Here is a 25,497-nt window from a genome sequence, read left to right on the forward strand (position 1 = left end):
TTGGGGGGGGGGGGAGAGCCTGGTGAGGGCAGGGTTTGGGGAGGGGAAGGACCTCAGTGGGGTGTAATGCCACAGAGTTCCTCCAAAGCAGCCATTTTCTCCAGGGCAACTGATCTCTGTAGTCGGGAGATCAATTGTAATTCCAGGAGTCGCCAGGCGCCACCTGGAAGTTGGTAACCAAGCCGCAGATGAGAAAGACCAATGGAAAATCGAGGGGAGGAAAGAAGCCAGCCCTGGCAGGAAGTGACGTATCGCGCCTCCTGCTTAAAGAAAGGAAAAAACTAGGGGCCTTAAAGTTAGGGGGAAAGCTAGAGAGTCGTATGCGGCATAAACTTCCGGTATAAATTTGAAAGGAACGTCGGACGTTTAGGGTGGAAAAGCCACTTCTGTTGTACACCGGAAATGTTAGAAAGGACGGAAGTGGGACTTTTTCTATCTCTATGAGTGCGTTTTGAATGGTTTCCAATTCTACGTAAAATATTTTTAACTATAGAGGTGCTGTCGCCTAGAGCATCCATAGAAAAGTCAGAAAATGGCGGCTTCCATGTCTTGCCTCTCTAGTCTTTCTTGCTCTATGGCACACCTCCCCGGAAGCGTTCCTTCGACCAGGAAGTGGAGCCAGCGGCCTCTCCCCACCTCCTAGGCCATGTAACCGCCGCCGTCACCATGGAGCCGCCTGATATTAGGTAGCCGCTGCCTTGGGCCTCGCGGGGACCCGTAGCCAGGGGGCGGAGGGCGGAGCTGGTTGGCTGGGAGGGTGAGTTCTCGCTGTGGTCCGTTACAAAAGGAATGCGGCCGGGTTAGGCACCGCCCCGCCCCTAATGGGGGGGGCTCCGCTCTGCTTGAAACGTCAAGATTGCGTCACGGCTCCGCTGTGACGTCATCACGCACTCCAGCTATTTGAAGTGGGAGTGAAACTTCTTAAATCGACCAATCCGTTGAAAACGTTTCTAATCGACTTTCTTTTAAAAAAGAAAACTAAACTGCCGGGCAGATTTTTTTTTAAAAAAGAAATACGAATGAATATTAATAACATTGATGCATATTAAAAGCTGCGGCTGCCTGACGTCATTGTGATAAGCTGCTCAATGCACTGGGGAGTTGGATACTGCCCCATCAGGACTGTGGTTTTCTTTCAGGTTATGGATGGTGTTAAATTAAATGAAGTAGGTGGCAGGGCCTCTCCTTTAGGCTCCCAAGCTGTGGGTTAGGAAATTCCTGGAGATTTGGTAGTGGAGCCTGGAGAGGGACCTGGAGTTGCCAACCTCCAGGTGACTGTAGCTGGAGACCTCCCAGGTGACAGAGATCAGTTTCCCTGGAGAAAATGGCTGCCTTGGAACGTGGGCTGTGTGGCATTATACCCATCTGGGGTCCTCCCCAGGCTCCATGGCTCTCCACCCACCAAATCTCCAGGAATTTTCCTACCCAGACTTGGCAGCCCTAGCAGGGACCTCAGGAGGGTATCTAATGTAATAGAGCCTACGCTCCAAAGTAGCCATTTTCTCCAGGGGAACTGAGCTCTGTGGCTGAGAGATCTCCAATCACTACCTGGAGGTTGGCAGCTCTATTTCACTGCTTTCGCAAAGTCTGTTGTTTATAATTTAAACTTTATATATGAATATCACAAACTCTACACTTTTCTGTTTTGTCAGCTTTTAAAGCCGTTGTTTACTTTCCCCTCTCTCTTGGGGTACATGTGAGTATTTTATGGACTACAGCACTCTTCATCAATTGCCTGAAATATATTGTATGTATATATATTAATAATAGCCCTGACCTGGATAGCCCAGGTGAGCCTGATCTCATATCTCAGAAGCTAAGTAGGGTTGGCCTTGGTTAGTAACTGGATGGGAGACCTCTGACGAAGACCAGGGTTCAGAGGCAGGCAATGGCAAACCACCTCTGATAGTCTCTTGCCATGAAAACCCCAGTAGGGGTTGCCCTAAGTCAGCTGCGACTTGAAGGCACCCTCCTACATATATATTAATAATGGTGGACACACAACGAACTGGTGGTCCATGAAAGCTTATCCACAAGGCATTCATGTATGATAAGGCTCTTGCTTTAAAATCCTTCGCAAAGGCATTACACACTGGAAGAAAAGGCTTTTCTAAGATAAATCTTACTGTAACACACAGTGCATGATCTGTTTTTAAAAAGCATGCTGCTTTCTTTGAAACATTTTGTTTTACACATATGCAAAAGTGAGCAGATTTGATGGGCTAATCAGCTGTCTAAAACACCTTATTAAGTTTTCTTTCAGTGGATGATATCAACACATTTTACCAAGCTGGATTTGCTTCCCCCCTCCCATCATCTCCCGTGACATTTTCTCAATGCTGCATGTAGTTATTACACTCTTTCCCGCACCAACTCAGTGCCACAATTCTGCATTTGCTAAATTTTAGAAGGAACTCAAGACTGTGGTGTCCTTGTGGCAAGTATTTATTTATTGAACTTTGATATTATCTCATGGCACACGGCTATAGTCATCAAACCTTCCCGGTCTGTTCTACTCCAGATGGTGAATTCTACAGGCAGTTTGCATAGCAGCTGGAAGAGTATCAGAGTGCATGTGCGCCCAGACAATGGTAGTGTCTTTCCAAATGCAATCTCAATGAAACATTCAAAATAGCTCCAGCCTATTTTATAATCATCAGAGTGTTATTTATGAACAATAATATCCCAGCTTTCAAGCAAAGCTTCCTGGGTTAGCTGTCCTCTTCCAAACAACGCAACAGTGCTGTAGATCAAAACAGACACCACACAAAACCTATAGCATCTCCTAAACTTTTCTCTAATAGCAAAGGTGACTCAATTGGAATTTTTTCCTTCTGACTCAAGCAACTGATAGAGTAGATCAAATCCTAGTTAAGTGAGTAAACATCTGACTATGTAAAATTGTATCTGCTGCATGTAACCCAGTAAACCTCTTGGCTGATCCACATGTTTTCTGTGTCTGTCAGTATGTTCAGTATTTATTTTAAAAATTATATCTCACTTCTCCAAGTAGCCCTCATTGAGTCATAGATAGAATTACAGGAAAAATGAATTCAATGCAAAGAAAGAAAAAGAAAGCCTAAGAGATTATTTCACTAACATTTTCAGTCAAGTGGCCTTTGAAGCAAAACCATATTTAACCTGTTCCAAAGTGTAGGGGCCATTTAGTATTGCTAACCTGCATGTGGTGGCTAGAGATCTCTCAGAATGACAGCTGATCTCCAGGCAACAGGGATCAGTTCACCTGGAAAAAATGGCTACTTTGGAATCTCCAGGCTCCACCCAGCAAAACTCCAGGAATTTCTCAACCCAGAGGTGGCAACCTTAGGGCCTTCCCTTAGCAAAGTCCGTTGCCTTTTGTGAACAGCTGGTATTATCAGGAGAGATTTGTTGGCTGACCCATAGTGACGAGCAAGAATGTATATAGAAAAACAGACAAACAAGCCACACGTATACATCTTGCTGGCTTTTAATTCTGGTCATTCTTTTTCCCATCCTTTCTAGAGTTCTCCTTTCCCCACCTGAGGAGACTCTGGCTCCTCCACTGCTAAATGAAACCGTAGACCCTCCCCTGCCCAACTTAACACCAAGACATCAAGACCTTATCCCTACACCCTGCGGCCCTGTAAGTATTTTAGTCTCTTCCTTAGCTACTAATTGTATTGTGCTTCATCCACTCATACCAAAGTTACTTCTTCAGCAGGCAGAAAGCTGACACGTGTAGCCCAGGAACCCTTGACTGCTTCTAAAAACCTGAAAAAAATGGGATGTTGGTGTTCCTGTTGACCAAAACATGCAATATCTTATTGTTCTTTAGTGCCCCCAGTTGTGCACAGGAATTTGGCAGAGTACAAAGAAACAGGCCCCTGCCCTGAGGAGCATACACTCCAAAATTCGGCACACAAAACAGACAAAGAGAGATGGAAATGGGATAAAGGCCGTTTCCACACACATTGGATAATGCACTTTCAATGCACTTTAGCAATCCTTTGGAAGTGGATTTTTTGTTTCACGCACAAAAACCCAGTTCCAAATGATCGCTGAAGAGCATTGAAAATGCATTATCCAACGTGTGTGGAAGCAGCCAAACAGGAGAAACCATGTGTTATTAATTATTCATTCCAGTTGCACGTAGGAGGAACAGGGATTAAGCTTTGTGGAAAGGAGAAATTTGGAGGAAGTGGCACCATGCCCTTGTTCCGGGGGAGGACAATTTCCAAGCCTAAGAGGCAGCAAGGGTGGAAACATACAGGCAAGCAACCTTTACATCACCCACCACCCAGTGAGGCAAAATGGTGGGTGAGCACGCCAGTTAATGCCCCTCCGTGACACAGCCAAATAAGGCACATATAACACCGTTCTTACGCGAGTTGCATTGGTTGCCAGTGGAGTACCGGATTAGATTCAAGGTTCTGGTGTTGACCTATAAGGCCCTGTGCGGACTGGGACCAGCATATCTATGGGATCATCTCTCCCCATATATTCCCCGGAGGACACTCTGATCGGGACAAACAGCTGTTGGTGGTCCCTGGCTCCAAGGAGGCCCACCTAGCCTCAACTAGAGCCAGGGCCTTTTTGGTCCTGGCTGCCACCTGGTGGAACACTCTGTCTGCTGAAATCAGGGTCCGGCAGGACTTACTATCCTTCCACCGGGCCTGCAAGACAGAGTTGTTCCACCAGGCACATGGCTGAGGCTGGGTCTTCATTGGCCTGAAAAAAGGGGTGCATGAAATCTTAACCCTCCCTGTGAAGGCTGTCCACCATCCTGTTTTAAAAGTGTATGGGTTTTATTGTATTTTAATATGTTGTTTTTATTGTATTTTGTATTTTAATATGTTGTTTTTATTGTGTTTTGTATTTTAATATGTTGTTATCCGCCCTGAGCCTGCTCGCAGGGAGGGCGGAATAGAAATTTGAAATAAATCAATAAAATAAAATAAAAATAATCTAAATGGGGGGGCAGTGCTGTTAGAGGAGCTGGAGCCATGCTCCCAGTTCCGTGGAGGGGTCTCCCAGTACCTTGCCCAGTTTGACCCGCAGAGAGCTTGTCGATGCCCTCTCATTGCAGATAAAGCCGTGGTCGGAGCTGTCCTCTCCCGTCAAGATCTACTTCTGTGTCACCATCCTCTCGCTGCTGAGCGTCATTGGATTAACCGTGGAGAATCTCGTCCAGCAAACTCACGAAGACTTCACCGTCTCTCTCATTCAGCTCATTGGAGTGGGTAAGAAAGGACTACCTGTTCAGTGAAGCACCCATCCTTAGGATGGACAACGAGCCCCCTGTTTGGCTGCAGCTCCTCTGACAGGGCTGGATCCAGACTCAATCGAAGGATGCTTGGCTGCTGCTTTGGGCCTTGTCGATGACCCTTGGCAGCACACCAGAGCACCTGCCTCACCCTTCCTCCACTTTGTCCTCACAACAACCCTGTGAGGGGAGTTAGAGTGAGAGTGTCACTTACCCAGCTTCTCCTACAAAGTTTCACGGCAGAATGGGGATTTGGGCCCCAGTCTCCCAGATTCTTATCTAACCCACTAACCATTACACCAAACTGGGTGGCATGATGGAGAAGGGGCATGTGGGCAGCTGCCTCTTCTCCCTCTGGCCTCTCTTCTAGCGGTTGGCAATGCAAGAGCCAGTGGTGGCTTTCCATTTAGCATCACAGGTTCAGGTTGTACGTTGCTCTGGTATGTTCTGTCCCTTTCAGCGAGATCCATCCCATGATGCCGTTGAGCCATTACTTGACCAGAGTTTGGTGGGAGAGCTGGGTATAAATGCCCAGTAGTGGGGCTCACTCATTGGGTGATCTTTCAGCCCAGTCACTCACTAGCCTACCTCACAGAGTTAACGAATGGATAAAATGGAGGAAGGAGAGACCCACATACAGTAACCCAACCTCTTTGGAAACAGGGAAGGATAAAAACGTGATCGATTGTTGCCTGGGCCATCCTTTTCTCTCGCACACCTCCAGCAAGCTCTTGAGTTATTTCATTCCTTGCCGGTTTTCTTCAAGCCATTAATTGGTTTCTGGCCGATCTTGATAGGCTACTCATTTATTGGTGCCGCCCCATTTGGTGCTGTTAGAGTCCAAGGAGTGCAGCATCAGGTAGCAGCATATCTTGGCTGGTGTACAGCAGAAGAGGGGAGCCAGGAAGCAGGGGGAGGCTCATTCATTTACTTCCATTTATGTCCTCCCAAACTGACCAAGAATGACATGTATACAAATTGTCTCTCCAAGTATCTGAGGTCCTGGTCTGACTCCAGGCAGAGCTGAAACTCCTCTAGGTAAAGGAAACAACATGGCTGCAGGAGAAGAGACAACAGGGAGGCCGATTTGCTCTGGCAGAGACCTGTCAGTTGGCAGCCCAAAGTTAGGCATGAAGTGGCAGAGCCTCAAGACAGTCTGAGTGGGCAGCACCACTTCTGACTGCAGGAGGAGCACCACCTTTTGGAATATTCCACTGTGTGGGGAAACTCCTTGCAAATAGAAAACCGGCATAGCAAACCACTAGGCTGTGTGGTGGTTTCTCCCTGTGGTGCTGGTTTTCTGCTTGCAGGGAATTTCAACACATTCAAGAATTCAAATCGGGAATCCACCACTTGTAGTGGTGCAGTCTATCCTACAACTTCATGGTTCTGCCAACCTCGTGTGACTCAGTCCATGGTCTCTTGGTTTCCCATAGCTATGGGCTACCCAGACTATGTTAGATCTTGCAAACTATACAGCAGGTGGTAGCATGAGATTGGCTGTCTGGGATCACCTAATGCTATGGAATTATGATAATTTCAGGTCGGTAGCTGTGTTAATCTGCAGCAGAGCAGTAGGATTTGAGTCCAGTGGCACCTCAGAGATATCATCAGATATCTTGTGCTTGAAAGCTCATACCCTGAGAATCTTGTTGGATCGCTAAGGTGGCACCAGGCTTAGATCCTGCTGTTCTACAGCAGCCCCAAATGGCTACCTACCTGAAAGTATGTTGGTAGTGTTGGTTTTGAGAACTAAATGGAACCTCTATGTTTAGGAGCAGTTTACCTGAATGCCACTTTCTGAAAGGCAACAAACTTTGGCCTCTGTGCCTTTCCAGGAACATCTGGCTGCCCACTGTGCAAAACAGGATACTGGATTAAATGGACCATTTCTTTGACCCAACGGGGCTCTCATGTTAAAAGAACCTGTTGGCATCTTTTGAGTCCAGTGGCACCTTAGAGAACAACAAGATTTTCAGGATATGAGCTTTCAAGAGTCAAAGCTCTTTTCTTCAGATACAGGGAGGAGTGGAGATCTCTGAGGCCGTTTCTGCTTGTATCTAAAGAAGGGAGCTTTGACTCTCAAAAGCTCATACCCTGAAAATCTTGTTGGTCTCTAAGGTGCCACTGGATTCATAAGATGCCAACAGTACAACAGCAGGATTTGAGTCCAGTGGAACCTTAGAGGCCAACAAGATTTTCAGGGTATGAGCTTTCGAGAGTCAAAGCACCCTTCTTCAGATATAGTGGAATCTGAAGAATAATACGTGTATTTAAACAGCTGCCTGAAACTCAGCAGTTGCCTGGTGGCAGGCCTCTTTGTGGGTAGCTCAGTGCCCTGAAGGTTCCCTCCACTCTGCCCTGGGGGAGCCACAAGGACTAGCAGTTGGCTTTCCCTTTCTTAAATGGAAAGCCAATGGTCACAGGTCGGTAAATGTTCCCAGCCATGTTCTATGCGTTTTTTTCCTTTTGCTGAACTCCCAGGGCATGGAAACAGACGAGCACACAACTTCTAGCCACAGCCAGAAACAGCGCATAAGATAACCAGAAAGAAAAGTAACAGCACCTCACATGCAGGGCAGTTCAGATCTCACTCAGAAGGGGGCGCCACAATTACAAGTAGAAACAACACAGAGACTCGCATCTTGACTCTTAACACGACCCAGGCAAAATTATTAGTGACATTTCAATAGACAAACGATGATTAGATCTGGACAGGATCTGATTTTGGCAGCAGCTGTAGAAGAAAAACATTTCTCTTTCTTATCACTGCAACAAGGAGTCGTTTTTCTGGATGATGCACAACGTTGTCCAGATCACGAGGAGGAGGAGATTGGCTCGATAAACAAACCACGCTCCTAAAAGTGTCTTGAGCCAGACCTGAGGGATTGTTGGAGCCCAGTGCAAAGATCGAATCCTCCCTTTCTCCTCCGACTCCCTTTTCCCTACAAGCAGAAGACACTCTTTTATAAAATCCCATTTTTTAAAATCCTATCTGCTGGTTTTATTCGGCATTTTATTTCTCTGTATGCTTTTCGTACCATTTTAAAGTGACTACACACCACGCAATTTTGCTCTGTAGGCCACCTAGAGTTTCAGGTCAAAAGACATTTCCCTAAAAATAAGATAACACACTTATAACTCCCCTAAAACTCAAGACGACTGCTGATACTAGCAACACTCCCCATCCAGCCCTAACATTTCTCCGTCTAGTATTGGCGGTGGTGAAAAGTGCTGTCAAGTCATAGCTGACTTATGGCACCCCTGTTGAGGTTTTCAAGGCAAGAGACTTAACAGAGGTGGTTTGCCATTGCCTGCCTCTGCAACCCTGGTCTTCGTTGGAGGTCTCCCATCCAATTACTAACCAAGGCTGAACCTGCTTCGCTTCCAAGACTGGGCTTGGCAGGGCAATCTAAATCAGGGGCTCTCTAGTATTATTGGAAGGACATTCAACAAACAAAGTCGTCAGCGAGGCAGATTTCCCCATCTCACTTCAAGAGCAGCCACTCTCAGTGAGACATCGAGGATCTTCCCAGGGCCTTCTGCATGCAAACCAGAAGCACTTCCACTGAGCCATGGCCCAAGAAGATACAAAACTGCCATATACGAAGCCAGATCTTTGGTCCACCAATTTCGGCATTTCTTGCTGTGACCAACTGCAGCTTTCCATGTTCTTGAGTAGTGAAATGGAAATCTTGAAGCAGCTGAGGGCCTCGGGAGGGACCTAGCTGGGGAAACTCAAGGGTTAGGAGCAGGATCTCTTTTGTGGTGGCACCCAATAGGACATGTCTCCTTCCTTCAAACTCTCACATGCAATGCAGCCCAGGCAAGCCTGATCTCGTCAGCTCTCAGAAGATAAGCAGGTTTGACTGTGGTTAGTAATGATGGGAGACCTTCAGTGAAGTCCAGGGAATGGCAAACCACCTTGCCTCGAAAACCCCACTAGGGGATGCCAGAAATCAGCTGTGACTTGATGGCACTCTCCACCACCGCCAAGAAAGAGCAAAAGTCTCTACTGGTCTTTTTTTTTTTTAACTTTTCCCAGTGCTCCTGTATAGATGAGAAAGAATCCCCCCTCCCATTTTCTGTGTTTCTGAGGATCTCAGGGAGGAGTGTATGTAGGATATTATTTGTGCTGTTTGTTCAAAGGTATGAAGGAAGGAAAGTATTTGGTGATGAGGGCAAGTAGACACTGTCTGTATGTGTGTTACGTGCTGTCAAGTCGTCTCCAACCTATGGCGACGCTATGAATGAAAGACCTCCAAAACGTCCTATCATTAACAGACTTGCTCAGATCCTGTACACTGGAGGACGTGGCTTCTTTGATGGAGTCAAGCCATCTCGTTTTAGGTCTTTTCCTACTGCCTTGCACTTTTCCTAGCATTATTGACTTTTCCGGACAATCTTGTCTTCTCAGGATGTGACCAAAGTTTTGTTAGCTTCAGTTTTGTCACTGTCTAGGCATCCAATATTTGGGGACCCCAAACTCCACTCTCTGCCTTTACTTCAAGAGTAGCACCTTTCCCTGACTGGCTCATCTGTGTCTGAGGAAGAGCTATTACCTACACCCCCATGCCCTCGAGATAAAGAAATGCTATAAATCTAGATAAACTTAAACATCCTAAAAATGAAGCAATATCTGGTTGACGTCAGTGGCAAACTTCCCACAGCTTGGGAGGGGGAAGCCCCCGCCTGTCTCTCTGGCACTCACTGATGGATCGGCCTCTCTTCTTTGGCAGTCTTCTGCGTCTACTATGTAAGCCGGGGAATCCTACAAGAGAACCGCCAGGAGCTGATCGTCTTCATACTCTCCATCCTGCTGGTCATGTTGCGTTCCGTCATCAACTTCACAGTTCTCTCCACTGAGCAAAAGCCACAGTTGATTGTGAGTGTCGCAAGTCACCCATTGTCCCCCCGCACTCGGACCCAAATTCCAGGGGAAGTCGCCTGTGCTTACGATCGTGCCAGATGCCATTGCCAGTCTAGGGCAGGGTGTGTTTACCTGCAATATACAGATTATTATTTATTCAGAGCCAGCACAATACACGGCGCGTTCTGGAATATCTTTGTTTTCACACTTTGTGGTGAGATTTCCCTGTTAAAAAAATGAACGGTGAATTTGTACCCTTGTTTTTCTCTTAAAAATGTGATGGAAATGGCAGAGGTGATATTTATTTATATTGACAACTAGATATCTTTACCAGGTATACATTAAAACGTTCAAAGTGATTTTCAAGATACATTCAGTACAAGAACAGACCAAACAGACCAATACCCCCCTCACCCCCAAGTTCCTCCACCAATATATCATTGTTGTCTGCCCATTACCATCTCAGGGGATGTTTTGGGGCCAGGGTTGAGCAATATGGATGGCTGCCAAATTTTTATTGTGTACACTGTTTTTTATGCTTTTAATGCTGATTTTATCGTCAACTTATTTATGCTGTGATCCGCTCTGAGCCTGTTTGCAGGGAGAGTGGATGATAAATCAAAGAAAAAGAAAGAAAGAAAGAAAGAAAGAAAGAAAGAAAGAAAGAAAGAAAGAAAGAAAGAAAGAAAGAAAGAAAGAAAGAAAGAAAGAAAGAAAGAAAGAAAGAAAGAAAGAAAGAAAGAAAGGAATCTCATGCAGCAAATAAAAACATCAAAGTCCACAAAATGATCCATGAAAATGGGCAGATTAAGAGCCACCACTTTTAAAAAGTCAGACAAGCCGTATTACAGGTGACACTAAAGACCAAAATGAAACACAGGGTGATCCCCCACTAGTGGTTTTCTGCAGTTCAGCTTCCAAATGACCGTGATTTTTTTTTTTTTTGCGTTTCCACACGTGGGAAAGCGATCCTAGCAGCAGCTTTGAAGTCACTGCAGGTTTTGTCTGTTTTTTTTCCTTCCTGCTTTTCCCCGACTTATTTGTCCATTCGCTGCAGATTAGGGATTTTAATCGTGCGAAATTCTTTATCCGATGTTCTCCCCACCCTTGCCCTTTTCTCTCGCCCTTCGAATCAACTAAATTTGATTGGTTGATCGCATTTTCCAAGCCACACCTACTACCCTTCCCCTTCCCCTCTTGTTTCTCTCTCTTTTTTAAAAAAAAAATTATAAAAAACGTTGCAACGTTTCTACATGTCTATGCAGAAACACGTCCTGTGTCATGTGACAACAGCTGCCCAACAATGAGTCCGTTTTTTAATGCGCCAGATTTGTTACTTGTTGCTCACTGACAGCCGACAGCTTCTGAGGCAGAGGGAAAGCTGGGTCATCGGTAACAATTTTCCCTCCAAATGTCAATAACCAATAATCATTGAACGATATCGGCGGGAAATGCTCTGACCTATCAGATGTGTTTGTTTGATGCAACGTTTATATGTAGCAACGTGTGTTTTGAGAAAAATTTTGTTGTGTTTGTTGGATGCAACGTTTATATGTAGCAACGTCTGTCGACACTTCCCCCGGAAAAAGCAATGAGGAATCCATTTTTATACTAGCAATTTCCACACAATGGACTTTGCGCATGATGAAATGAAACGTCAATGCGTAACAAAAGCCTTAATGTGGAATCAGGGAGTGGTGGATTCATACGACTCCACTGCAGCACGACTGCTCAGAAAGTCCGATCAAAGTCGATCATGCGGAATCCCCCATAGTGCAAAATAAAAGATTTATTGTTTAAAAGGATGACCTGAAGGCAGCCGCATCTTTCCAGCATCAGTTGCTTGTATGCTTATAGAAGTTGCTGAATGTATGAAGAGTTAAACTACAGACTGCAATTCTTTTGCAAAGAACCTTCCTTTAAATTGATGTATGGCAATGCGTCAAGGCCCATTGTAAATATCTTCAACACCTTTGTCCCATGAAGGGGATTCCATTTCCTGTGTTTCTGGCTCAGTCTTAATATAGTGGAGTTATGCAGGCCAGTTTTTCAGGTTACATATTAAAATTCCGGGAAACAGACAGCATACAGTGATTAGCAAATGCTACAGATTGGTTAGCGTTCTCTTGAGCAAGGTTGAGGCAACCGTCTTTAAAGTAAACCACGGTGCAGAGAAGCTGAGAAGCATCTTTCTTAAGAGTCTTTCCGAAATTTCTGCTCCTGGAATCAACAAGGTCTATAATTTCTCAACCACTCTCGCCCAAAGCATGGCATTCTTGGAAATAGCAGTTGCTTTCTCAACATACTGTGCCTCCACCCAGAATCCAGCTTGCATTAGGTGATATGATAACCATCTTCAAGTACTTGAAGGGCTGTCATATAGAGGATGGCACGGAGTTGTTTTCCACTGCCCAGAAGGTCGGACCAGAACCAAGGGCTTGAAATGAAATCAAAAGAGTCTGGAAGAACTTCCAGACAGAGTAGTCCCTCAGTGGAACAGGCTTCCGCGGGAGGTGGTGGGCTCTCCTTCTTTGGAGGTTTTTAAGCAGAGGCTAGATGGCCATCGGATAGCAATGCTGATTCTGTGAACCTGGGCAGATCATGAGGGAGAAGGCAGAATGGGTTACATCAGTCTTTAGTTCTCGTGGCCCTTCTTACATGCCCAGGGTAATGCTGATCATCCCCTTGGGGTCAGGTAGCAATTTCCCCCAGTTTGGCTGGGGATCCTGGAGGTGTTTTGCCATCTTCTGGGCATGGAGCAGGGGTCAGTGGGGGTGTGGGGAGGGGAGGTAGTTGTGAATTTCCTGCATTGTGCAGGGGGCTGGACTAGATGACCCTAGAGGTACCTTCCAACCCTATGATTCTATGATTAAAACTGCAACAGACTTTTCATGCTGAACAGAAACATCCAGCATCGTTTCAGCAAACCATTATGGATTTTTCTGGCTTTTGTTGTCATGGTGCCAGCCTCTAATGTCAACGTTGATATGAAACCACCGCAAAAGGTGTGAATCCAGAACCACAATCCAGCGGTTGCCTCTAATGGACCTCCTTCTTGCTCTTCCTCATTTATGGAGACGGCTGACACCATTTAGGAAGGGTTTAACAGAGAAGGAGCGCGGCTGCCTAGCACTCCTGCCACCCAGCCACTGAGAACTGAGGGCAGTGTAGCGGTTAGTGCATCTGACTGGGATCTGGGTGACCCGCATTCGGAGCACACCAGCTTAGGCCCAATTTAAGCGCGATGGGCCAGGAGGATTTTTCCATGTCTAAGTTAAGCTATGCGCCGTGTCCCCTTTAAACCTGGTCATTGCACATTATTGGCCCGCCAGCACAACGCCCATGCCAGCACGCTGACGTTATGTGTGCAGCAGCAATGCTGGTTTTAAATTAGGTGTCAGATACATGGAACATTTACCTTTACATGGAACATAGCATGGAAAAGGAGTTTGCAGCTGCTAGCCTCATGTTCGAAGTCTGCCCTTGCGCCTGCCCAGGGGTGGACTGACCATTTTGCTTCCCAGGAAGGTTCCCGATGGGCTGCTGCCTGAAAGAACCTTTGGTGGCCAGGAACAAGCAGAGCCGAGCCCCAGCTGATGCGCCAGTGCCACAGAATTGCTTGGCTCAGGCCCTTTGAGAGCAACAGGGGTTGGTGTCAGCTCTCCAGTTGTCGCCTCCCACACTTGCAATGGATGAGCTGATTGGCATCCTCAGCTAGGTTTCCCAGGTCCTCATACCCTCCCAGCCGGGGCGGGGGGTGAATGACCCCAAGCACTCAACTATTGCAATGTCTTTATGTATGCGCACTCCCAAAGCAGTGCAATGACATCACTTCCGGGAACTGATATCGTGCAGGGGCTGAAAGCAGTCATGCACTTCACAGAAGGCCGATTCGGGCCCCAAACGGGCCCAATTCAGCCCGTTTGGGGCTCAAATCAGCCTGCTGCAAATTGGCCAAGGAGTGACGTCATTGTGCCGCTCATGCCCGGGAGGCCTATTCCTCTGCTTTTCTCCCCCACTAGCCAGGTGAGTGGTAGCAGGGTGGCAGAGAGTGGGAGAAGGGATCCTCTACCCGCACCGGAAATCCTAGGATCCCTATCCTCAGCACTGCCAATCTGGCTGGAGCTGGGTGGCCCCTGCAGAGCTGGCACACAGCACCACAAAGGATGCTCATCATGGCTTCCTCCGTGGCTGATTAAAACTACCCCCTGCCTGCCTGCCAAAAGACAAAGCAGTGCCTGCTGGGAGGAGCCATTATGCAGGAGACAGGCTCTAAACTTCTCCCTGATCCTGAGCAGATTGCCGTCTCCTGCCTCACTAATGGAACTTCCAGTCCCACAGGCTCCCCGGACACACAAACACACCTAGCAGCTCTTTCAGCCTCCATCACACTAGTAAAACTCTGCCAGTTTCTCTCCTCTCCCCGCAATTCTTGCCAAGCAAGCACAAGATTTCTGACTGAGTGGTGCTTTCGTCATCGCTTGGCTCTGGCTCGATCGAGGCACTTCCGTGACTGTCCATGGAAGGGGGCGGTGGAACTATGGGGAGAACCAACGGACTGTGGTTAACCCTCTTATTCTGCTTCTCTGCCAGGCCCGCTTTGTCCTGATCCTCTTGGTCGGCGCCTTCGACGTGATCTGCGCCGTCGTCCTAATTCAGAGCGAGAGCATGATGGCCTTCCGGGTGGGCGGGGCCCTGGAGAGCCTGCAGGCCCAGTATTTTATGCTGAACCTTTGCTTTTCCATGCTGACCTTTGACCTGCAGGCACAGGTAAGCAGAACCCTCAAACGCCCTGCTCCACGGACTAGACAGGCACTTGGTGTATATCGGTCCGCCTCTGTGCAACGTCAGCAGCATTTGTTGGGTAACTATGGTGAGGCGGGACTGGAACGGACCACTGTTCATTCATCAATAGATATTAGTCACGCTAGCTAAATAAAGCCTCCATGTGCAGAGGCAGTGTACCCCTAAATGTGTGGTGCTGGAGACAAGCAGGGTTATCGGAAGGCTCTTGCCTTTGGGTCTTGCTTGTGCGGTTTCCTGAAACTGGATGCTGCAGAATTTAGATATTTATACCTAACTTTTCTCACTGAGGGGGTCCAAAGTGGCTAATAGCTTCCTTCCTCCATTTTATCCTAACAACCTCCCTGTGAGGTAGGTGAGGTTGAGAGAAAGTGATAGATCCAAGGTCACCCAGTAAGTTCCCAGGGCAGAATGAGGATTTGGCCCCGGTCTTATCCTGCCTGCTTTTCTGTCCTCTGTGGTCCGTTTCTGGAGGAGCACATAATAGGCTTAAACCTTTGGGGATGACCCAATGGCTTGGTTCTGCTTTACCTATATGCTGGGGATTCGCCGTATCTTTCTAGTCTGCTGGCTGTTTAACTCCAAAATCTGCATGCTTCTAACTGGACAGGACCGAATCCACTCCAGTTCTCCTGTATTTAGTATATATCTATTTTGGCCACCCTTGCCTAGGAGGTAGGTTAGGCCAAGAGAGAGAGCAACTGGCCCCAAGTTCATCCAGTGAGCTCAGCTGGGATTTGAACCCGGGTCTTACCCGTCTGCAACTGGATCTGCTACACTGTACCAATGCCATACTATCCTTTAACTTCTATAAAGGATATTGCCTTTCCTGCTTAAGATTTGCTTCTAAGATCCCTGGAAGAATTCCTAAAGAAATGAAAATGGTCTTTTTGACAATAGCTAAGGGGCGAGAAGCTTTACATCTCACCCCCACACACACACACACAAACACACACCACGTGCTCTGCTTACGGCTTCTTTGACCTCTGTCCTCTGCTTTCCAGCTCTGCTTGTGTGTCCTTCTTCTCACAACCCTTCAGGAAATCTCTGTCCTCCACATCGTCTTCCTGGCAGTCGGGATTCTCTGGGCTTGCCTGAAAGTGACCTGTGGTATCATTGCTGTGAGTGTCTGCCTAAGAATCTTTGGCGCTCAAGTGGCTGTCTCTTAGGACCAGGAAATATTGTTCTGTGCTTCTAACTAAAGTTGAAAGAGGAAAGTGGTGGCCCAGGGGGCGGATCCATCATCTAGGGGCTTTCTGTTCGGTGCCCCATCTAGAAGCGTCCCCTCTCCTCTCATGCAAAGGCCTCGCTAAGCCCCTCCGCACTCAGTGACTCCTCCCCAGATGCAGAACTTACTTTCTTGAGACGGGCTCCACCCACTGACTCACTGACATAGGGGCAAAGGGCTCTCATTTCAGTAGGCAAAGGGCTCTTTAATCCCTTCCTTCAATGCGGTGAACAGCAACAGAAGGTTGGTCAGAATTCTCCTCTTATGCACCTCTGGTAGTCCCTCCCATTTTGCTTGTAGCTCATAGATAAGAGGGAACATTTTGAGGGCCGTAAAGAGAGCTGGATTGTCCAGGTAGCCAGATCTCATCAGATCTTGGAAACTAAGCAAGATCAGCCCTGGTTAGAATTTGGATGGGAGACCATCAAGGAAGGCCAGCGTTGCTGTGTAGAAGCAGGCAATGGCAAACCACCTCTGTACATCACTTGCCTTGAAAATCCCAGCAGGCATTGCCATAAATTGGCTGCAATTTAATGGCATACACACACACAAAGAGAAGTTAGCGAAGGCCCCTCTGCTGTTCACCGCATTGAAGGAAGGGATTAAAGAGCCCTTTGCCTACTGGAGTGTGAGCCCTTTGCCTCCATGTCAGTGAGTCAGTGGGTGGAGCCCATCCCAACAAAGTAAATTCTGCATCTTGGGAGGAGTCACCAAGAAAGCTTTTCTGCATGCCTTTTGCCCCCCAGATCGCCAGGGGCGCCAACTAGAGAGGTCTTGATTGGGAGTCAGAGCATCACTGAAATATGGGGGGATTTCTTATACCTGTATTTTGGATTTTGCCTGAAGTCAGAACAAATGTCAGCCTTAATACTGCATATAACCCAAGTTATTTAATATATCAAAATTACCACCCCCCTCACCAAAGCACAATCCTGCAGCTTGGCCTAAGTGAAGCAAATCATGGCAGTTTGCATGTATTTGTTCAGCTCCTTCTTCTAGTTACTGGGATAGGAAGCAAACCGTGTCCGATTGAAACCTTAATTCTCCTGCCCCTTTGGATTCCAAGATCTTATTGAGACACTTCAGACACACTACTTGCAATCTTAAGGACTAGAAATCAGATTTTCTGAAAATGAAAGCTCAGTTCTGCATGCAGTTCCAGGTTTTGTTCCATTTCTACTCTTGGGCCAAATCCACTGAGCCCTGGTTATGCTCTTGCCAAATGTCCTAAATTCACTGAGCCCTGGTTGCGCTCTTGCCAAATGTCCTAAATCCACCGAGCCCTGGTTGTGCTCTTGCCAAATGTCCTAAATCCACCGAGCCCTGGTTATGCTCTTGCCAAATGTCCCGAATCCAGCGAGCCCTGGTTGCGCTCTTGCCAAATGTCCCGAATTCACCAAACCCTGGTTGCGCTCTTGCCAAATGTTCCAAATCCACCGAGCCCTGGTTACGCTCTTGCCAAATGTCCCGAATCCACTGAGCCCTAGTTATGCTCTTGCCAAATGTCCCGAATCCACTGAGCCCTGGTTATGCTCTTGCCAAATGTCCCGAATCCACTGAGCCCTAGTTATGCTCTTGCCAAATGTCCCAAATCATCTGAGCCTTGGTTATGCTCTTGCCAAATGTCACTGCCTCACATAGATCGAGAAGGGAGCATGCTAGTTCTGCCCCGTATGGAAGTTTTGTAGGGCCAATACAGTAATGCTTGTGCGGGGCCATATACTGCTTTAAGTGGGAGGAGCCAGATGTGTAGGAGCTGAAACATATCCGGGATGCCATTTTATCCGTAGTCTGCTGATCATAAGCATGCAGTCATTTGGTGCTACCTGCATTTCGTTTTCCCCCCACAGATATTAAAAGAGTTAAAACCTTTCACTTGGGTTTTCCTGAGTCAAAATTTACCAGAAGTGGCTTACCTTGCATACCTGCTGTATACGGTAAGTCCGTGGAAAGGGTTTGTTGATTGGCCAAGGAGGACACAGAACATTCTTCACCTTCTGCAACAGCTTCCATGGATGTTTGTAGGGGCTGTTTGGTTTTGCCAGAACTCAGAAGGAAAGGCAACAGACGTTTCAGGGTATCTCCGTATCTACCCCACTTGGGATGATGCTCATATTAACTGACCCCTTATGCCACAGATGGCCCTCAACAACTGATGTAATAACATAATATATAATAATAACGACATTCAATGTGTATACCCCCCTTCAGGACAACTTAATGTCCACTCAGAGTGGTTTACAAAGTGTGTTATCATTATCCTCACGACAATCCCCCTGTGAGGTGGGTGGGGCTGAGAGAGCTCAGAGAGAGCTGTGACTAGCCCAAGGTCACCCAGCTGGGTTCAAGCGGAGGAGTGGGGAATCAAACCTGGCTCTCCAGATTAGAGTCCTGCCGCTCTTCACCACACCACCAAACTTGTCTTCGCTTACCTTTGAGCTTGCTCTTAAGAGCAGCGTTTTAGAACAAGTGTTGAACCATTCTAAGATTGTGGCTTTAGTTCCCCACTGTTGTTATGTACTGGCTGTTGGCAGGCATCCAGGGAAGGGCCACATATCCAAGAGGCTTCTGGAATGCTACGCCAGAACAAGGTCAGAGAGTCCCAGAGTTTTTATCTCCTGGACAAGGCAAAACAGAGAGGATTCAAACACAACAACCCGTATCTTTAACGGCATCGCAAAGATGTTTTGAAGGCAGTTGACAGTTGGAGGGAGAGCAGGAGAGAGGGAACAAAGTCTCCCATGGCAGAAGATTTTAGCTCCCTTGCCAGCAGAAAAGATGGATATTCCTCCCACGAATGATTTCTGTGAACAGCAAGGTCTCCTAGACCCCATCCAGACTTTTGACCCAGTCCCAAATTTCTCTCACTTCCTTTATCCCTTACAATCCCCATACTTTAAAAGAAGACAAGAATTCTACCAAAAGTCAAATACTGCAATCAGAACATATTAAGAAAACTTTAACCTGCCCAAGTAAGCGGCGCCAGATGCTATGCAGAGGGAAAGGGCGAGTGAGTGTAGTAGGGAAGGACTGCTCGTTTTCCTGGAAAAAGGAGCAAGAAGCAATGCAAGAAATCATCAATGCTATTTACTTGTCTGTTCTCTTCTCCCACCTTGTGTTCCTTAGCAACATCGCACTTGGGAGTAGTCAGTATCTTGCTAAAGACCCCCCCTCCTCCAATTGACCATAGTGAAGAAAAATAAATCCCATCCCACGTATCTTAGAGGAAAGGCAACAGTTAACTGGGTTTGATTTCTTTATTTAGAACTTTTCTAGGCTGCCTTTCTAGAGAGGCAGCTCACAAAAGTAAAACAGACACACAGAAAACCCTCGATAAAATCATAAATACAACCACCATAAAATTATCCCTATTGGCATAAGCCATAAAAACATTTAGCAGGCTAAAAATGATATTCATCAAACAGTCTGCAGGCTAGAAGCAGGCCAGAAAAAACAGCTAAAAGAAGATGGAACCCTCTCTGGTTAAAGGTTTGGGTAAAAATAAATATTTTGACCTGGCACCTATAAGGAAAGAAAGTCAGGCACCTGGTGAGCGACAAGGTGGGCATTCATAGCCCAGGTGAGGTGCTACCACTGAAAAAGCCCTTTCAGAGTAATTACATAGTAAGGAAAGAACTTTATGCTTTACAGGTAAAAGTAGAATTCACATTCCAAACTAGGGTTGCCAGATCCCGGTTGGGAAATTCCTGGAGACTTGGGACAGTGGAGCCTGGGGGAGCTGGGGTTTGGGGAGCAGAGGGATATCAGCAGGGTATAATTCCATAGAGTCACAGTAGCCATTTTCTTCTGGGGAACTGATCTGTGTTGCCCAGAGATCAGGTGTAATTCCAGGAAATCTCCAGCCACCACCTGGAGGTTGGAAACCAGGATGACAAATCATCTCTTGGATCAAAACAAGGAGCTAGAGGCCTTTCCACACCTGGCCAGAAGGGGCACTGTTGTGCAGGCAGCAGAGGAGGACCTTGCTGGTTTAAGAAAGTCCCGTAATCCTTTGGGGAAAGAATCAGCAGCTGGCGGGCTCCAGGGAGCATTCATGGTAGCACTTAGCACGACACACTCAAATTAACACACTCTTTTTCAGAATAAATTGTTGATTTCCTCCAAGGAGAACTGAGCTCACTTGGGATCAGACCGACAGGCGACTGAAAGAGGCTGCCTGGCCCTCGCAGCGTCAGGAATGGAACGCTGCAGGGAGGTTCCCCAAGAGGGGTTTTTAATTTCCTGCAGAGAAATCCAAACCATTTGGGCTCTTGAGTAATCCCTGAATCCAATATCTCTTCTCAAGTGAGAAATTATAGGAAAGATTAAGTCAGCTTGCTCAGGCAACCCACAAGGGTGATATGAAGGGATTTTCGTTTCAGCCTGACGTGAAGCAAAACAAGAAGTCTGTCTACATGAGAGGCCTCGGCACATGTTCGTCAAGTGTAGGGAGATGCAATGTTAGCTGGGAAGCATAGTTTAAAAAGATAGAGTTGGCGGAGATCGCTCCTCAGAGGGTTTCTTAATTTCATCTTTGCCTCTGTCAGTTTCACCTCTCCAGTCTAAAACTATGTGGGATCTCAACCAGAGGACAGCGAGGAATGGAAATGGGCTGGAGCTGCCTTCCAGAGCCAGGCTTGGACCTGGAGAGGTTATAATGGGCTGAATTTTCCCTTCTGGCATTCCACAGCCCCTTCACACAGCTCCAGTGTCTAGCAAAGCCTTTGCCCTGCCACTGGCTCTGTCTCTTTAAATTACCTTTCCCAGCTAACACTGCATCTCCCGACGTGTGTTCTTCACGTGTCAGATGTCTCGCGTAGAGAGACTCAAAGAGAGAGATCTGAAACGTGAAGAGGACATTGCTGTCTTCTGTCCCAAAGTACTTTTTGAAAGTGAGCCCAGGTGCTTTCCTTGCAGTTCAGTGCCCAGGTTTGAGCTCTGTGGGTATCTCTTCCCAAAACCAGACGTTTGCCACTTCGTTTAATCAGAACTAACTACCTTCTTAGGGTTCCCATAAAGTCTCCTATCCACGAATGGATCCCATCCCGGTGGGATTATCAGTCGTCCAACTAAAGGTGGGAGCCATCCATACTGCAGGGCTTTAGACTCTCTAATTCTAAAGTGCGCTTGGAAACAAATTGGTTGCCCTTACAAAGGTCAGCTTCCCATTTTTTTCTTCTCAGGTCATTCGAGAGTGGGGCCAAGGGAATTCCTATGCCCTAGAAGCTGCCGTGGTCACCTGTTCCTGCATCTCCGTGGCGATTAAATGTGTTCTGTTTTGGGCGCTGTTCCATGTCTACCGCAGTTTTGGGCAAGGGTTGAGAGAGAGGAGTAAGTACTCGCCCTACTCAAATTGGATCAGGGCTATTCATTATGATCTTCCTTTATAATCAGTCCAAAAAAACCCCCTTAAAGGTTGCTTTTTAAAAAAGAGTTCGGAATTGACTTGTAATTTTTTGGACTGTGTGCGCTCTTACAAGCATGCTTGAGTATCATAGGAGGACAGGTGGGCAGCGTGCCTCTACGGGGTCACATGATGTTTCCTCTGGTCTGCAGGTGGACTATTCTGTAAATTACTGTTTTAAGAACCTTTCTGTATGGGTGAAAAAGTGGGTGTCATCTTTATGGGGTTTCAGGATGGGGTGCCGGTGTGATGTCGCAGTTTATGCATCAAACTAGGATCTGGGCGAGTCGCATTAAAATCCTCACTGAGTTATGAAGCTCGCTCCTGAGCCAGTCATTCTCTTTCAGCCCAACCTACCTTTTAGGGCTGTTGTGAGGATAAAAGAAAGGAAGGGCAAACCATATATGCTGCCCTGACCTTCTGGGAGAAAGGATGAGATACAGATGCATTACACCGATAAACAGAACCAGAACTATTTTCAGGGGGTGGAAATTGACGCTCATGCAGCTCAGCGACTGAAAGAGTGCACTGCGATCCAGGCAGGCCCCAGTTCAAATCTTACCTCTGCCTTAAGCAAGCTGCTTTCTCTCAGCCTCAGTCTCCCCATCCGCAGTACAGGCATAAGAATACCAGCCTACTTTACAGGGGTGTCATGAGGGATAGCAGCATGCAGCTCTCCAAGCACTGAAAGTGCTATATAAATACAAATACAAAGTTATTTGCAAACTCTGTTTGATGGAATTAAGACTGCCAATTCCAGGGGGGAAAGCCAATAAAAGACCGAGAAATTCTTCCCCTGATGGACAGATATTTCCCTTTGGGCCTGGCTTGTGGATTTTTTATGGAGCCTCCACCCACCAGAGGGAAAATGCAGAACTGGTCTGCTCCAGTCGGTCAAGTCTCGGCAACAGTCCAGGTTAAGCCAGAAACACTGAGACAGCAGCCCCAAATTATGGAGGTTGTGCCCTGATTGGTGAAGAGGCCACCAATCAGCACACTGAACACACCTTCAGTCGGTACTGTGGATTCCACTTAAGATTTATTTTTAAGCATAAAAGGCTGATTTTGGTACTGTTTGTCTCCCCCCCCATCTCCCCTGCAGTGTTTTCTTCCTACGGAAGGATTGATTCCTGAAGCACGGTTCCTCTCACCAGGTCCGACATGGTGCTCTTATAGAGTGACATTGTGCCCGGAAGCTCCCCCACCTCCCTGACCCAGTGACCTGAGAAGGGGAGACCACGGGGCAGCTCACAGAAGGAAGGGGCTTCCCAGCAGCGTGTGCTGTCAGGCCTCCACTGGATCTCTCCTGCCTCACAGCTGGGACTCTTGATCACAAGGCCAAGTGGCTCACGCTTCAACCTCGCCATGCTGCTCCCGTCTCTGCTGTTACACCTGGCTTCAAACCAGCTGCCATGACACCTGCTCGGCATTTTGTGTGTGTCAAGTTTAGTGACACTCAGAATGAACTTGGGGCATTCTTCCTTTCTTGTCATTCTTGCCTGCTAGTTTCGTAGGCTTGAGCATGGCGACCGTGGCCCAGTTAGGGTTGGGGAGAACACACCCTCTTTGTGCTCCTGCTGCTGTTTCCGAAGCGTTCTCCTTGCCAGCTGGAGCTGAAAACCTCCCTCTTCATCTTGCCCAATATGACCTTATCTCCAGGATGCCCTGCCTACATTTTCTGTTCAAAATTACAAGCCCACACACAACCCTGCATTTCAGGTACCAAACTGAAATGTGCGTGGCAGGACAATGGATGCAAACAAGGGCAGTTATTTTTAACCCTTCACATCACTGCAGCACACGCTTGCTTGGCATTAATGGCCACACCAGAACCAGAAACACCAATCCTACTGCTCTTGGATCAGGACTCCTTGGCCCCATCTACAGAAGCCACTGTTGCCCATCCCTTCCTAGTACACCTGGGTCCTTACAGAGCTACCTCGGTGCAGATTTGCCAAGAGAAGGGGGTGTTCACTGCTATGAAATACCTTCGAAGCTCATAGAATGCAATTTCCGTACCAACCTGGTGTTTTAATTCCGTTCCATGGAGCAGGCTCAGAGCCACACAAGAATCCATAGTTTCATCTCTTTCTCTCTCTTTTTTTTTTTTTTGGTCCTGCAGTTCACTCAGCCCAGTTTTCTGACTCTCACACATTGTGAATATTCTGCCTGAAGAACACGGACAAGAACTTTGTCTCTTGGATTGAGGCCAGATTTCTGGGCAGGGTGCCTTAAACAGGAAAGATGGGACATGTGGACTCAACGTTTAGTCCCTGCTGCCTCCATCCATCCCCTCCTCCCCTGGATACTCACCTAGGGACTATCAGGTAGAGGGTATTTCGTATTTCATTCCTGAGCAGTCTTCATTGGTTGGCTCTGCCCCGGAGCTCTCCAGAGCCCGTGTTCCCCCAGCCTGGGCTACTTCCAAAGCTGAGCCTTGCAGTCTTGTCTCCCCACTTTTGGAAAAGACACAGGTTTCATAAGCTGCCCACTGATGGCCCAGTTTCATGTCGGTCCGTTGCACCTCACATTATTTGACTGCCCACTGTGTATTTCCCAGTTCCGTCGCAGAATCGGGCCCCATTTTACCCCTCAGAAGGAGCAGCCTGTGCTTTTCTCCTTTACGGAAGCTTGCCTCTCAGTCCAGGAACTTCAGCATCTGTGTGTTTGTGTGGCTTCCAGCTTCAGCCCCGACATGGCTTGTACAAGTTAGCCACCAGCCATTTAAAGAAATCCTCCAGCTCCCTTAAGAAACGGTAATTAGCTCGTGTGTCTGTTAGCATGGCTTATGTCTTGCTAAATCTAAATAACCCACTTTTAATCCTTTCTTCCCCCCAATTTTTCTTCCCCTCTTTCAAAATGACCAGCCCCTTCCCACGCTCTTAACCAATGTGCTATTTCACAGAATAAGTTTTTCTTTAATCAAATGTGTTGAGTCCTGAACTTTTAAAGCTTTGTTATTTTATCAAGAGGTTTGCTACCAGCCTTGTATTTTTACAATAAAGTGTCGATACCAAAAGTTGGCCCCTTGTCTTTTTTTTACTGCAACAATTAAGAAGAAATTCACTTTTAAAATGCAGGAATTCTTCCAATAAGGTCTATGTGGTATTGCACGAAAGAAGCAGAGCCTGTAAATCCAAAAAGATGATTGCAGCCACAAAAGTTCTGCTGAAGTTTTCATGTTTGGGAAAGGGAATTTACATACATACTCTCCCTTTTCATAACTCATTGCTGAATCGTAGAACGAGATTTACTCATTAGACCTGCTGAATATATTACTCAATTTAATGTTTGAACAAGAGATATCTATCTTTCCAAATCTCTACTTTATTTGACATTTCCCTCCCCACCCATATCCTATCTCTAAAATGAACAGCCTGGGTTCTGCAGAACTGTAAATCCTTAAAAGTAAACAAGAGTGGCGTCGTGATAAATTATACTATGCTTCCAGGAATGGTAACTTCTGACACTTCAGCTGGAGAAAAGATTCTTATCTTGGATCTTTATGGTCAGCACTCTCTTTTTGGCTAGCAGTATTTCAATTCTCATTTAATCTTTTCCAACAAGGTGGCCAATGTGTGGCCCACGTGCCGGATCCTCCCTGCTTCTCCCCCCGCCCCTGCCAGGTATTTTTTAATCTGATCCTCAATCAAATGTAAATCCAGGTGTGATAAAAAGTTACCCCATACTTTCCATTTGCAAGGACTAGGAAAAAAATTACCAGTGGTATCGCATACCTTAATAATCTTTATGTACATATTGATAAATAATATTGCACGAAAGGGTTTTAACTCTCTAAATTATGACACCCTTTTCTGAACAATGGTCCCAACTTTACCTGGAACGTGGCCCGTAAGACTGAAAGGGCCTGTTTAGCCAATGCAATACATTTTTGGACCCTGAACTATTTAGAAAATAGGGAACATTGAGAGACCACAGAGGCTGGT

The 25,497-nt window shown here is 46.8% G+C and overlaps 1 protein-coding gene across 2 annotated transcripts; it reads left to right on the plus strand.

Moving 5' to 3' along the window:
* The first annotated feature begins 622 nt into the window (after positions 1 to 622).
* Positions 623 to 24,554, plus strand: LOC129344665 (uncharacterized). 2 transcript variants are annotated; one of them, XM_055001485.1, is made up of 9 exons: positions 623 to 686; positions 3,505 to 3,625; positions 5,069 to 5,222; positions 9,985 to 10,130; positions 14,709 to 14,885; positions 15,923 to 16,039; positions 17,997 to 18,083; positions 21,330 to 21,477; positions 22,653 to 24,554. In XM_055001485.1, exons 1-9 carry the CDS (start codon positions 667 to 669, stop codon positions 22,682 to 22,684), a joined length of 1,002 nt encoding a protein of 333 aa, XP_054857460.1. In that variant the 5' UTR covers positions 623 to 666; the 3' UTR covers positions 22,685 to 24,554. The 2 variants fall into 2 exon arrangements, with proteins under 2 accessions (XP_054857460.1, XP_054857461.1); XM_055001486.1 differs by lacking the exon at positions 15,923 to 16,039.
* The last annotated feature ends 943 nt before the right edge of the window (positions 24,555 to 25,497 follow it).

This window comes from Eublepharis macularius, chromosome 17 (genome assembly GCF_028583425.1).
Source record: "Eublepharis macularius isolate TG4126 chromosome 17, MPM_Emac_v1.0, whole genome shotgun sequence".
Lineage (NCBI taxonomy): Eukaryota > Metazoa > Chordata > Lepidosauria > Squamata > Eublepharidae > Eublepharis > Eublepharis macularius.